We start from the raw sequence: 13900 nt of genomic DNA on the forward strand, positions 1-13900 counted from the left end.
GCAAATGGTCAGAAACTCCATGGTAAATCACAGAGTTTGGAAACCATATAGCTTGGGTGTTTCCTAGAGATCCTCTTGGTTACTCCTTTATTTTTTACCGGAAGTTACATGATGCTGCAGCCAGCATTGAATTTTTAAATCCCCCCTTACTGCCACTCAGAAAGGTGGTGGGCAACGTAAGCAGGGGGTGGGGTGGGGATACCCCACTCTGACTTGGGGGTCTTCGGCAGCCCTGAGCTGAAGTCAAAGCGGAAGTCAGAAATTAATCTCAAGAGTGCTTAAAGTGACTTGAGAGAGGCCTGGCGACTCTTCAAGCTCTTGGTTTTACACCCATTTCCTGTGTCCCTTTGTCTCCTCTGGTCAACCAGTTCCTAAATTGCTGCTGAACCTGACCGAATTTGTTTGCCAGAGGCAAAAATATGGGCTGAATGGATATTCCCCACAAACAACCCACCCCCTCTGACAAACCACTCTCAACTCTCCTAAGCAGGTCATTATCTCCCACCTTTCCAACACTGGGGGAGTGTAAGACACCAGCAAGGCATCCTGGGAAGGCCCCAGGCTATTCGAATGAGCTTCAAAGCAACGATGAAGAAGAAGAAGAAGAGTTGGTTCTTATATGCCACTTTTCCCTACCCGAAGGAGTCTCAAAGCAGCTTACAGTCGCCTTCCCATTCCTCTCCCCACAACAGACACCCTGTGGGGTGGGTGAGGCTGAGAGAGCCCTGATATCACTGCCCGGTCTGAACAGTTTCATCAGTGCCGTGGCGAGCCCAAGGTCACCCAGCTGGCTGCATGTGGGGGAGTGCAGAATCGAACCTGGCATGCCAGATTAGAAGTCCGCACTCCTAACCACTACACCAAACTGATATCGCTGAACACTAACTAGATGACGTCACAGGGAGCGTATCACAATCTCACTGTCGGCAGGGAAGATCCATGTGGGAAAGAGTTTCCTAGATCTTATGATTGCTGTTGCCACAGATTTCGCAAGACGTACCGTAAAGACACGGACCCTTCCCAATGACATGCAAGGCACGCAGCCATTGCATTTTCCCACACCACATGCTTGCACTTAACCAAGCTGGATAACAATACAACAAAAATTGAGTCCAACAGCACCTTTAAGACCAACCATGATTTATTCAAGGCATGAGCTTTCGAGTGCATGTGTTCTTCCTCAAATTAAATGGAACAAGGATCATAAGCGTACAGATATAAGGGGAAAGTAAATGGTGGCAAATTAGTAAACTGCGTCATAATATTCAAATTAAGACACTTGCTGTTTAAGAGCCTTCCCCTCACACTCTATTTCTGTGGTTGTATATTTGTGAAATATACAAAGGTCCCCTATTTTTAGTTTTTTTGTCATTCCCCCCACCCCTCTTTTCTTGTTCTCATACAAGCCCCGACTTTAAGATGTAGCACGGCAACTGATTTCTGGAACGTATTGTCGCACGTTTCATGAACTGACGTTAGATTGTCCTCTTGGCATGTGACAAGTTCTCGTTGCAAATCGAGATTCTTCCAGGCAATTACAGCAATTATGTCTGACTGGAGAACGACAGCAGCGTGGCAAGGTCATTATGAGTAAATTATAGGCCGTGTTCCAAACTGAGATGTGTGTGTGGTTTAGGACAGATAACAAGCAGTTTCATCAGTATTCATGCCCTTCAAAACAAAACGGCCTGATTAGGGAGAGAGCACTGCCCAAAGAGATCAGTGTTCAAAACACTAGGCCAGGGGTAGGCAAACTGTGGCCCTCCAGATGTCCATGGACTACAATTCCCATGAGCCCCTGCCAGCTGGCAGGGGCTCATGGGAATTGTAGTCCATGGACATCTGGAGGGCCACAGTTTGCCTACCCCTGGCTTAGGCTATATTCTGCCTCTCCACTCAATTACGTCTGTGGCCTTCTCCCACCCAAAGGGATCTTCTTCTGCCTTGAGGAGCCTTCCACTAGTGGAATCCCACTGACTTTGAACTTTGTAACAAAACATACCCTTGATGCATACAGATCTTTAGGACAACTGCAAATGCAACTTAGGCAGCTTGAGATTTTAGGCTGACGTATTCACCTTCATTTGCTTCACAGGAATATTCCACAGGAATAAACTAATGAAAGATGGCTTCTTGCTTAGTGGCTCTTTGGCAAAATTAAGCTAGCCACACCAAGTCCCGACGGAAATGTATCACCTGCTCACATAAGATGCCTTATCAAATTGCCAGGGGCTACCATGCCCCAAAACAATATGAGCACTTTCATTCATGCTGAATAACACAGTTTCAATCCACTTTCAATGTACTTTGCAGTTGGATTTTGCTGTGTGAAATGGCAAAATCCACTTGTGAGCAGTTGATGAAGTGGATTGAGACTGCTATTCAGCATGTGTGAAAGTGCCTATCAGATGGAAGGAATAAGAACATCAGAAGAGCCCTGCTGCATCAGACCAGTGGTCCATCCAGTCCAGCCTCCTGTCTCACACAGTGGCCAAAAGGGCAGAGAGGCTGAGGCCTTCCCCAGATGTTGTCTCCTGGCTCTGGGATTCAGAGGCTTAGTGCCTCTGAAGGTGGAAGTTCCTCTCAGTCACCACGGCTAGTAGCCATTGACAGATTTATCCTTAATTGATCTATCTAGTTCCCTTTTAAAGCTGTTTATTCATCACATCCTCTGGCAGCAAATTCCCCATTTTAATCACTCTATTCCCTATTTTCTGTCCTGAACATACTGCCCATCAGTTTCATCAGACGCCCTTGAGTTCTAGTCTTCTGGAAGAGACAGAAGTTTCTCTTGGTCTCTCCACTACATGCTCAATATTCTGCATGATTGCACCACTTCTGAGGTTTCTTGAAGCGTGAAGTATGTTCCAGGCATTTCTCAATGGTAAAAAAGATGAGAATGGCTGCTATAAATAGAGGTAAAGTAGAAAGAACCAAGGGATTCAATTCCTGCACTCTTCTCTTTCAACAAATCAGAGACAACAAATGTTCTTACTGTTGTGTTCCTCCAGCATTAGAACGGTTGTTCTCTCTGGGTTGAGAAATACCCATAGATTTTAGGGAGGGGAGTGACTTCCGTAGGGTACAACGCTATAGAGGCCATCTTCCAAAGTGGCCATTTTCTTCAGAACCGATTTCTGTCGTCTTGAGATCAGTTGTAGACCTAGGAGATCTCAATCTGCTACCTGGAGGTTGGCAACCCTAAGCAGCGGGGGTGAGCACTATCCCAATCATCCTGTCACTGGGTGGAGCAAAGCCCCACTGCCTGGAAGAATTTTCATGGCATATGAACGGAATTCTTTCGTGAAACGAAATTCGGATAGAAAATTCACAATCTCACGGCAGCCGCTTCAGGCTCCAGACCTGAGAGGGTTAAACGCTAGACCACAGGAGGGGGGGCATGCAAGGTGAGGGAAGAACAAAGGCTGCTGAGTGTCTTCTTAAGGAGAAAAGGAAACCTTCAGGTTAATAATACATTCCCAAAAGGAAAACTTCCGGGAGGCTTACCTGGAGAGTTCTGGGGCGAGGATACGGGAGAGCCTCGTGGGGATTGGCAATAGCTGGGATGAAGTAAGGCATGCGGCGGCACGTAGGACATGATTTCCTCTTCAAATAAACTAGAAGTGGGGGGGAAAGGACAGGGTGAGAGAGGCAGGCACGGCTTCTTTGAAAGGTCACCGAGCTTTTTAAAGTAACGTCCTCTATCACCACGTTGGTGGTGGAGAGTGTCATCGCGGAACAGTGGGCGTGTAGCTATTCCCGGTGGGATTTTCAGGGCAAGAGACGTTCAGAGGTGGTTTGCCACCGCCTGCCTCTGCACAGCAGCCCTGGACTTCCTCCAAAGACGAGCTAGAGCTGACCCTGTTTAGCTTCTGAGTAGGGGTGAGCGCTTTGGTGCGGTTCGGCCACCTCGGTGATCACTGAAGCCTGAGGCAGCCAGTGCCGCAGCGCGGAGGGGTGACAGTGGCGTACCGGTTGGCCGCCGCACGCAGGCGCAAAGCACTGCACCTGCGTGCAGATGGCGCTGGTATGCCAGCACTACCCCTCCTCTCTGCGTCGCGGTGCTGACCACCTCAGGCTTCGCTGATCGCCGCGGCAGCCGAACTGCACCGAAGCGCTCACCCCTACTCAGAAGCTAAACATGGTCAGCTCTAGCTCGTCTTTGGAGGAAGTCCAGGGCTGCTGAGATCTGATGAGAGCAGGCTAGCCTGGGTGTCCAAAGGCACATCGCTTTCTTTTAAAGGTTTGTAAACTCATTCCTGAAAGTTATGAATGTGGCAGTAGGAGCAGAAGGGCTCGAAGAGAGAGAACCTGGGCAAAGAAATGATTATATGCCTTCCCCTGCCTTTGGCCCTCAGTCACTCCCCACAAGAAACATTTCCATTTTCAAGTTCATGAACACAACTCTACTGTTTCTCACATAAGACATTTCCTCATTAGGGGAATATCCACAAACTTACCTTTTGGCATGTTTAAGCTTTTTTTGTTTAATTAATTTTTTTGTATTGTGATCTTAAATACAAAAGTTGGGGCATCAACTTAACTTTTGAAGTGAAACACCTGTGGATTTTGCAAACAAGACTCACAAGCAGCATGGTCCTAGTTATTTGGTAACATCTGTTCGAAGAACATACTTGAGGCTGTCTTGGACTGAATGAGACCTTCAGTCCATCTAGGTCAGTATTGTCTATTTTGACTAGCAATAGCTCTCTTTAATATCATCTATTACCATGTCTGTTTAACTGGAGATGCTGAGGACCTTCTTTATGCCAAGCAGTTGCTCATTCACTGAGCCATGCCACCTCCTTCTGCAGAATCCACATGTTCACATTTCTTCGAAACATTTGATTGGTGGAAGAGGAACTCTACTCCACCCCACTCCATAAAGAGTATACCTTTATGTTCTTGCAGCTCATTCCTTATCCTAATCTAGCATATTTCCTTTTCCTTCCACTATTAATGCCTCCCACTGACCCATTATGCACGGGCCAGAACTCCTGCGCTGGCAGTGGCAGGGCATTGGGGAAAATCCCTGATAATGCACACCGCCGCAGCCAGAGCAGGCGTGTCCCGGCCCAGGCCCTTGGAAGACCCGCGTTAATGAAACTTGGGTTCTTCTGACTCCCAAGGGCACAGGCAAGGGCCAGGCTGCCCGAGCCCCGTGCATAATCGGAGGAGTTGGACTTTCAGCCCAGCTCCTCCCCGACCTACGGCGTCCCTGCAGGGACACCTCTCACCTCTGCCGGCTCCGCAGCTCCGCAGAGCCGACAGAGGCGACCCCCCAACCCCACCATGGTGGGAGAGCACCAAGCTGCTCCCCACCATCCTGCAGTGGGGTCCCCCTGCCCCCATCCCCCCCCAGCCGCTATCACTGCTTACCTGCACTCCCGGCCCCACGTTGCGTGCCAGCACAGCTGGTGGAGCTCCACCCCTGTGTGTACACGGGGGATGGCGGGGCTTTTTACCCCGCCGCAACGGCATGGCGGCAGCGCGGAGTAGCTGCCGCCGTGCATAATGGGTCATTGCGCCTAATTACTTAGGTGCTCTTTTGCAGGCATGTTACTTTCCTTTCACTTTGCTTTTGACATTGCCTGTACCTTCAGTCTTCCCTTTCACAGCTACTTCTCACTCCTTATCCTGTACCACATCTTTTTTTAAAAAATTGATTTTTAAAAGTCTCTTGTGTCCAGAAGCAACTGAAGTCAAGTTGTGCAAATACAGCACTTTGTAATTAAAAAGAAGCAAATAAAACCCCACAGAAGCAATGATAGGATGAGGAAATCTGTGCAAAGAATCCTTAATTTGGGATAGGATAATTGTTAATAAACATTCACAGTCCTGTACGAGTATCGCCTTAATTCCCATTACAAAGGAAGTATATGATTCAGGGTGATCTGAACGGACAGGCTTTGAAAAATTCTGATTTACAGTCAGCTCTCGGGAAGCTTCACACTGATATTTCCAGAGCATGAATCCTTTATTACATTTCTTCAGAGAGCTGAAGCGGGAAACCACCAGGGTCATTAAATCAGCTCACGTCAATATGCCTGGCAGGCAGCAGGCATGCTCTGCACACATTCGTTATGGAGCGGCACCGTGGACATACCTTAGTAACATGACAAGGTCTGCGTCGCTGGACAAGCGCACCAGCCCCGGGGTTCCTTCCGTCCGTATAAACTGGATCTTCTCCCTGCCAACGCAAAGGAAGCGTTCCAAAATGTCTCTTGCAAATAAGGCACTGATATATCCCAGAGCAGCCAGAAAAAGCACCGGGTAGATCAAGAAGACTGCTGGGCTGTCCCTCGGTATATCAGACACCATTTTCCCACCTTCCAAACCATGTCCGAGCAAACCTTGCAGCCCGTTTCATCGCCGCCACTGCTATCCTCGCGTGCGGAGAAATGCTGTCTCCATCGTTCTGCAGCTGAAGCCGCCTCAGGTACCCAACCAATGCAAATCAATCCCTCGAGTTAATGCTCGTTGTGGCTCTGAATTCCAAGTAGCGGCACGAGCCCAGGAGGAGGCCATTGTTATTAGGAAAGAGAGCTGCGTTCAAAAGGCGCACACCTGCCATCCTCCTGGCACGAAGATCAAGGAGGCTCACGCCCATTGTTTTGGAAGCAGGCAGAGTCAGAGTTTGTGAATCAGAGACGGGCGCACCAAACCCATGTCCAGTCATTCTGGCTACAACATGTACCGAAGGCCATGGCAGGATGGTTAAGTTTGAGCCCGTCTGCTATCTGTCTGTCTGTCTGGATAGATTCAAATGGGTAGCCGTGTTGGCCTGAAGTAGCAGTAGAGTGCAGGAGCACCTTTAAGACCAACAAAGATTTATTCAAGACATGAGCTTTCGAGTGCAAGCACTCTTCGTCAGACTTGGAAGGACCAATAGGGAGTTCTTAGTCTGAGGAAGAGTCCTTGCACTTGAAAGCTCACGCCTTGAATAAATCTTTGTTGGTCTTAAAGGACTGGACTCTGATATCTGCCTGCCTGCCTGCCTGCCTGCCTGCCTGCCTGCCTGCCTGCCTGCCTGCCTGCCTGCCTGCCTGCCTGCCTGCCTGCCTGCCTGCCTCTCTATCTATCTATCTATCTATCTATCTATCTATCTATCTATCTATCTATCTATCTATCTATCTATCTATCTATCTATCTATCTATCTATCTATCTATCTATCTATCTATCTATCTATCTATCTATCTATCTATCTATCTATCTATCTATCTATCTATCTATCTATCTATCTATCTATCTATCTATGGATTTCTATATTTATTTTGGGATGACTCACCTTGGAGAAGTTTACAACAAGGTTGCAACAATAAACAATGAATAAAAGTATTACTACTTAAAACCGCTAGCCCCATGGGACTCACTGGTCCTTTTGCTGGAGATGCCGGGGACTAAACCTGGGACCTTCTGCATGCCAAGCAGAGCCTCTGCCACTGAGCCCCTCCCCACAACAAGGATAAATGCAATAAAAGGAAACCCAGTTTGCTGAACAGATATGCAAGTCTCCCATTGGCAAGCCAGGACCTTGAAACTCAAAGGTGAAAGGTGAGATGGACATGAACTTGTTTGTTCACTGACCTTAGGTAACCTTGGGTAACCTGAACCAGCACACACTGTGAGGTACAGAGACAGCCCCCCCCCCCCAACCAACAGGAGATTCAAGGAGATCTAGAACTGCATTCAATCTGTCTCTTCCTTCCTCACTTTTTGGGCCTACCACTAAGTGTTTGCAGAGGACGAGTACATCATGAACGGGTGTATTCTTCTACTACCTATTCTTGCAAGGAAATTGGCTGTCTTGGCCTTGCCCTTTGCTTTATGGTATCTTTCCACACCAGTATATTACAGTGTAAAGATACAATAATTCGCTAGACCAATGCTTCATCTGGATGGTGTCATTTTTATTGTATCCCCCAAACCTGGAATTAGATCCTGACATATATGTGGGTGCATGCATTACATGCAGATTGGTGTTGTTGAGATCAAAAGGAAGTAACAGACAACGTGAATGCTGAAGAAAGAAAACCGACCCGATGCTCACCTGAGTGAATGATTCCTGGTAAGATCTGGCTGTCGCTCCTGTAGAATTTCAAAGATATTGGGTTGTCGCAGAAATGCAACGATCTTGTCATTGTATGCTGAAAAAAATTCAAGACAGAGCACCTTACTGAGGAAACAGCCCTGAAATACGGAGTTCATTTCCTTCTGTGGTCATGTTTATAGAACCATAGAGTGGAAGGGGCCACACAGGCCATCTAGTCTAACCCCTTGCTCAATGCAGGATCAGCCTAAAGCAGTGGTAGTCAACCTGTGGTCCTCCAGATGTCCATGGACTACAATTCCCATGAGAATTGTAATCCATGGACATGGGAATTGTAGTCCATGGACATCTGGAGGACCACAGGTTGACTACCCCTGGCCTAAAGCATCCAGGATAAGTATCTGTCCAGCTGCTACTTGAAGACCATCAGTGAGGGGGAGCAGACCACCTCCTGAGACAGCTAGTTCTACCGCTGAACTACTTAGACAATGAACATTTTTCCTTTCCTTCCAGTCCCTTATTACATGTAGTTTAAAACCATTATTGTGGGTCCTCTCCTCTGCTGCCAACAGGAACCACTCCTTGCCCTCCTCCAAGTGGCAAACTTTCAGATATTTAAAGAGAGTCATCATGTCTCCTCTCTACTTACTCTTCTCCAGGCTGAACATTCCCAAGTCCCTCAGCCTTTACTTATAGGGCTTGGTCCCCAGGCCCCAGATCACCTTCTTTGCTCTCCTCTGAACCCTCCCATTTTTGTCCACATCCTTTTTGAAGTAAGACCTCCAGAACTGCACACAGGGCTCCAGGTGGGGTCTGACCAATGCAAGTACCACCTTGCCCAAATATTAATGCCACTTCCAGAAAAAGGAAGTGACCACAATAGGGAGCGTCTGCAGGCAGTTCGGAAAAAGACTGAACGGCAAAGGGCGAGACAGTTCTCGGGGCCTTTGGAGCTCCAGAATAGATTTCAGGCCCTTGCAGAGGAGGTGCAAGGGTCAACAAGGGAAGAGGTCCCAAAACAAACTCTAAGACAAAGGGAAGAGGCCACGGGGACAGAAGGAAATGGAGTTGAGAATAAAAAAAAAAGGAGAGTACTGGTAATTGGAGACTCCCTGCTAAGAGGAATGGATTGCCACGTGGCTGGGCCCGACCCCCTAACCCGAGAGGTGTGTTGCTTGCCAGGGGCGAAAATTAAAGATGTTTCAGAAAGGCTTCCCAAACTCCTCAAATCTATGGATCGCTACCCATTTGTGATGGTCCATGTGGGAACGAATGACATGTCCCTGAATACCATTGCTCCTATTAAAAAAGACTATCAAGATCTGGGGAGGAAGCTCAAGCAAATGGGGGCACAAGTGGTATTCTCTTCAATCTTGCCTGTCAAGGGAAGAGGAATGCGTCGGGAGAGGAAGATAATGGAGGTGAATCACTGGCTGCGTAGTTGGTGCCGGCAGGAGAGATTTGGTTTCTGGGACCATGGGATAGGCTTTCTTGAGGAAGGCCTACTAGCACCTGATGGACTGCACTTATCGAAACTGGGGAAGAATGTGTTTGGCAGGAACCTGGGGAGATTCATCAAGAGAGCTTTAAACTAAAGCCACTAGGGGAAGGAGACGATCAACATAGGGAGTGTATGGAAGGAAAACGATCGGAGGCAGTCCAACCGGCAAGGCCAGCTCATAGGGAATCAAAAGTAAAAGGATTCAGATGTCTTTATACTAACACCCGAAGCATGGGCAATAAAAAGGAAGAGCTGGAACTTCTCATGCTGATGGAAAGGTATGATCTAGTAGGCATCACAGAAACTTGGTGGAATGATTCTCATGACTGGAATGTAATGGTGGATGGATATGAACTGTTCAGAAAAAACAGAATAGATCGAAGAGGTGGAGGAGTGGCACTGTATGTGAGGAAAGGGCTTACCTGTCAGGAAATTCTAGTGAAGGAGAGCATATCTACAGTGGAAAGCATCTGGGTGAAAATAAGCAAGGGGAAAACAAACAGTGTGGTGGTTGGTGTCTGCTACCAACCGCCTGACCAACGAGAGGATGTGGATGCTGCACTTTGTGAGCAGCTTGAGAAAATATCCAAGCGGCAGGACCTTGTCATCATGGGTGACTTCAATTTCCCAGATGTGTGCTGGGAAACAAACTCTGCGAAGCGTCCTCAGTCATGTAACTTTCTGACCTGCCTGGCTGACAATTTCATTTATCAAATGGTAGATGAACCCACAAGAGGTTCAGCCATACTGGACTTAATACTGACCAACAGGCAAGAGTTGGTGGATGAGGTGAAGGAGGTGGGGACCCTAGGGGGAAGTGACCATGTCCTCATAGAATTCCTTTTGAGATGGGGAGCCAAGGAAGCTTGTAGCCAGACGCGGATGTTGGATTTTCGTATGGCAAACTTTAATAAACTCAGAGACATGATGAGTGTCATACCATGGACGAGAATGCTGGAAGGGAAGGGAGCATGTGAAGGGTGGGCGCTACTCAAACAGGAGCTATTGCATGCTCAATCAATGACTATCCCAGAAAGACGAAAACACTGCAGGAGCTCTAAGAAGCCAATTTGGATGAACAGAGAACTTCAAGAGGAACTAAGAAAGAAAAGGAAAATGTTCAGGAAATGGAGGGAAGGACGGAGCTCTAAAGAAGAGTACCTACAGGTTACTAGGCATTGTAGATCAATCATAAGAAAGGCCAAAGCTGAGAGTGAGCTAAGATTGGCCAGGGAAGCCCATTGTAACAAGAAAAAGATTTTTCAGTTATGTGAGGAGCAAACGTAAAGTAAAGGAGGCAATAGGCCCACTGTTGGGTGCGGATGGACAAACTCTAACGGAAGATACAGAGAAAGCAGAAAGGCTTAGTGCTTTTTTTACATCTGTTTTTTCCCACAGGTCAAAGTGTTTAGGCACATCTAGAGATGGCCATAGCCAAAGGACAGTGTCTGGGTGGCAGGTTAACATGGATAGAGAGGTTGTTGAGAGGCATTTAGCTGCACTGGATGAGTTCAAATCCCCTGGTCCGGATGAAATGCACCCGAGAGTACTCAAAGAACTTTCCAGAGAACTTGCACAGCCCTTGTCCATCATCTTCGGAACCTCTTTAAGGACTGGAGATGTCCCGGAGGACTGGAAGAGAGCAAATGTTATTCCGATCTTCAAAAAAGGGAGGAAGGATGACCCGGGAAACTACAGACCAGTGAGTCTGACCTCTGTTGTGGGGAAGATAATGGAGCAGATATTAAAGGGAGCGATCTGCAAACATCTGGAGGACAATTTGGTGATCCAAGGAAGTCAGCATGGATTTGTCTCCAACAGGTCCTGCCAGACCAACCTGGTTTCCTTTTTTGACCAAGTAACAGGTTTGCTGGATCGGGGAAATTCGGTTGATGTCATTTACTTGGATTTTAGTAAAGCTTTTGACAAGGTTCCCCATGATGTTCTGATGGATAAGTTGAAGGACTGCAATCTGGATTTTCAGATAGTTAGGTGGATAGGGAATTGGTTAGAGAACCGCACTCAAAGAGTTGTTGTCAATGGTGGTTCATCAGACTGGAGAGAGGTGAGTAGCGGGGTACCTCAGGGCTCGGTGCTCGGCCCGGTACTTTTTAACATATTTATTAATGATCTAGATGAGGGGGTGGAGGGACTACTCATCAAGTTTGCAGATGACACCAAATTGGGAGGACTGGCGAATACTCCGGAAGATAGAGACAGAGTTCAACGAGATCTGAACACAATGGAAAAATGGGCAAATGAGAACAAGATGCAATTTAATAAAGATAAGTGTAAAGTTCTGCATCTGGGTCAGAAAAATGAAAAGCATGCCTACTGGATGGGGGATACGCTTCTAGGTAGCACTGTGTGTGAACGAGACCTTGGGGTACTTGTGGACTGTAAACTAAACATGAGCAGGCAGTGTGATGCAGCGGTAAAAAAGGCAAATGCCATTTTGGGCTGTATCAACAGGGGCATCACATCAAAATCACAAGATGTCATAGTCCCATTGTATACGGCACTGGTCAGACCACACCTGGAGTACTGTGTGCAGTACTGGAGGCCTCACTTCAAGAAGGACGTCGATAAAATTGAAAGGGTACAGAGGAGAGCGACGAAGATGATCTGGGGCCAAGGGACCAAGCCCTATGAAGATAGGTCGAGGGACTTGGGAATGGAGAAAAGGAGGTTGAGAGGGGACATGATAGCCCTCTTTAAGTATTTGAAAGGTTGTCACTTGGAGGAGGGCAGGATGCTGTTTCTGCTGGCTGCAGAGGAGAGGACACGCAGTAATGGGTTTAAACTTCAAGTACAACGATATAGGCTAGATATCAGGAAAAAGTTTTTCACAGTCAGAGTAGTTCAGCAGTGGAATAGGCTGCCTAAGGAGGTGGTGAGCTCCCCCTCACTGGAAGTCTTCAAGCAAAGGTTGGATACGCACTTTTCTTGGATGCTTTAGGATGCTTAGGGCTAGTCCTGCGTTGAGCAGGGGGTTGGACTAGATGGCCTGTATGGCCCCTTCCAACTCTATGATTCTATGATTCTATGATTCTATGATTCTATGATTCTATGATTCTATGATTCTATGATTCTATGATTCTATGATTCTATGAAAAAGGACAATTTCCCAAGAAGATAAAAACTGCTAGTTTGGGGAGCTTTGTTAATGTAAGCCAAATCCAGAAAGTATGCACAAGCACCCTGGACAGGGTGAGCCTAAGGCACCCCAAAGGAGAAGAGGGGCAGAAGTGAAAAATCAGGAAAGAAGCCAATCAGAATACTTGGAGGTTCAAAATGGTGTGGGTAATCAGGGAAGAACTTTGGACCTGCTTACAATAAAGGTGATGGACACGAATCCCCAGAGGAAAATGCCCACAACAGTGGTATTCGGGGGGGGGGGGGGGGGGGGGCGGCAAGTTTTTGGAATATGCAAGATCTGCAGTGTGCATCATTCAAAAGCATATAAAGAATATCCTACAGGGGGAATTGGAGAGATGTGTAGTTAGCACAGTTATAGAATAGAAAACAGTTCAACGTCTGTTTCCAACTTTACTGGTTCTATGTACAATGCTCTGAGACTTCATAGTGAGGGGCGTAATATAAATGGAATTAATGATCGGATGAATGAACATGATATTTTCAAATAATCTCCTCTGTTGTCCTGTGTGGCTCTTTGGAGACTACCTGCTCCTTTGAGCTCACTTACTCCCTGCTTGCCTCCAGAACAACGGATCAGTAATGTCACAACGGATAAGATTCTCCTTTTCTATGCAAATTGTTTCTCTTTCAAAGAAAACAATTTTATTCATTTAAGCAGCCTGGTGCTTGACCCGCCTTGCAAACTTAAACTCTGCCCACAGCAAGAACCAGAATTTACCACTAGCTTCATGTTACTTCTTGGTAGGGTGGCCAGCACCAGATTGGGGGGTGGATCCCGAGGAAGGATGGATTTAGGGAGAGAAGGGACCTCAATATAGTCCACTTTCCAGAGCAGCCATTTCTCTAGGGGAACTGATCTTTTGTCAGCAGGAGGTCAGCTGCAAGCCCCAGGGATCTCCAGCCACAATGTGGAGATTGGCAACCCCACTACTTGATGACAACCACTGACCTTCTCCCTCTGTTACAGCACAAAAGATTTTATTTAACATTCCCTTTTTCATCACATGCACAGACAATATCTTTAAAAGCATTTTTCAAGGTTCATAATTTAATTGTTTTCTCCCAAATCACAATCCAGTGCCACCCCCCCGAATCAAATCCAGTGAGCAGAGGGGCATTTGCTTTCTAGTAAACCTGCACTGGACCGCACCACAAAAAGGTTTTGTATCCAGTTCCATAGAGTAATATT

The 13900-nt window shown here is 47.0% G+C and overlaps 1 protein-coding gene across 1 annotated transcript in view; it reads right to left on the reverse strand.

Annotated features, from left to right (window-relative positions):
• The window catches only part of HECW2 (HECT, C2 and WW domain containing E3 ubiquitin protein ligase 2), a 249813-nt gene that overhangs the window by 41824 nt on the left and 194089 nt on the right, over nt 1–13900 (reverse strand). The window contains 3 exon segments of the mRNA XM_077319283.1: nt 3508–3617; nt 6107–6190; nt 8052–8148. Of these exon segments, the coding sequence (XP_077175398.1) occupies nt 3508–3617; nt 6107–6190; nt 8052–8148 (291 nt within the window).

Source organism: Paroedura picta, chromosome 2 (assembly GCF_049243985.1).
Source record: "Paroedura picta isolate Pp20150507F chromosome 2, Ppicta_v3.0, whole genome shotgun sequence".
Taxonomy (NCBI): Eukaryota; Metazoa; Chordata; class Lepidosauria; order Squamata; family Gekkonidae; genus Paroedura; species Paroedura picta.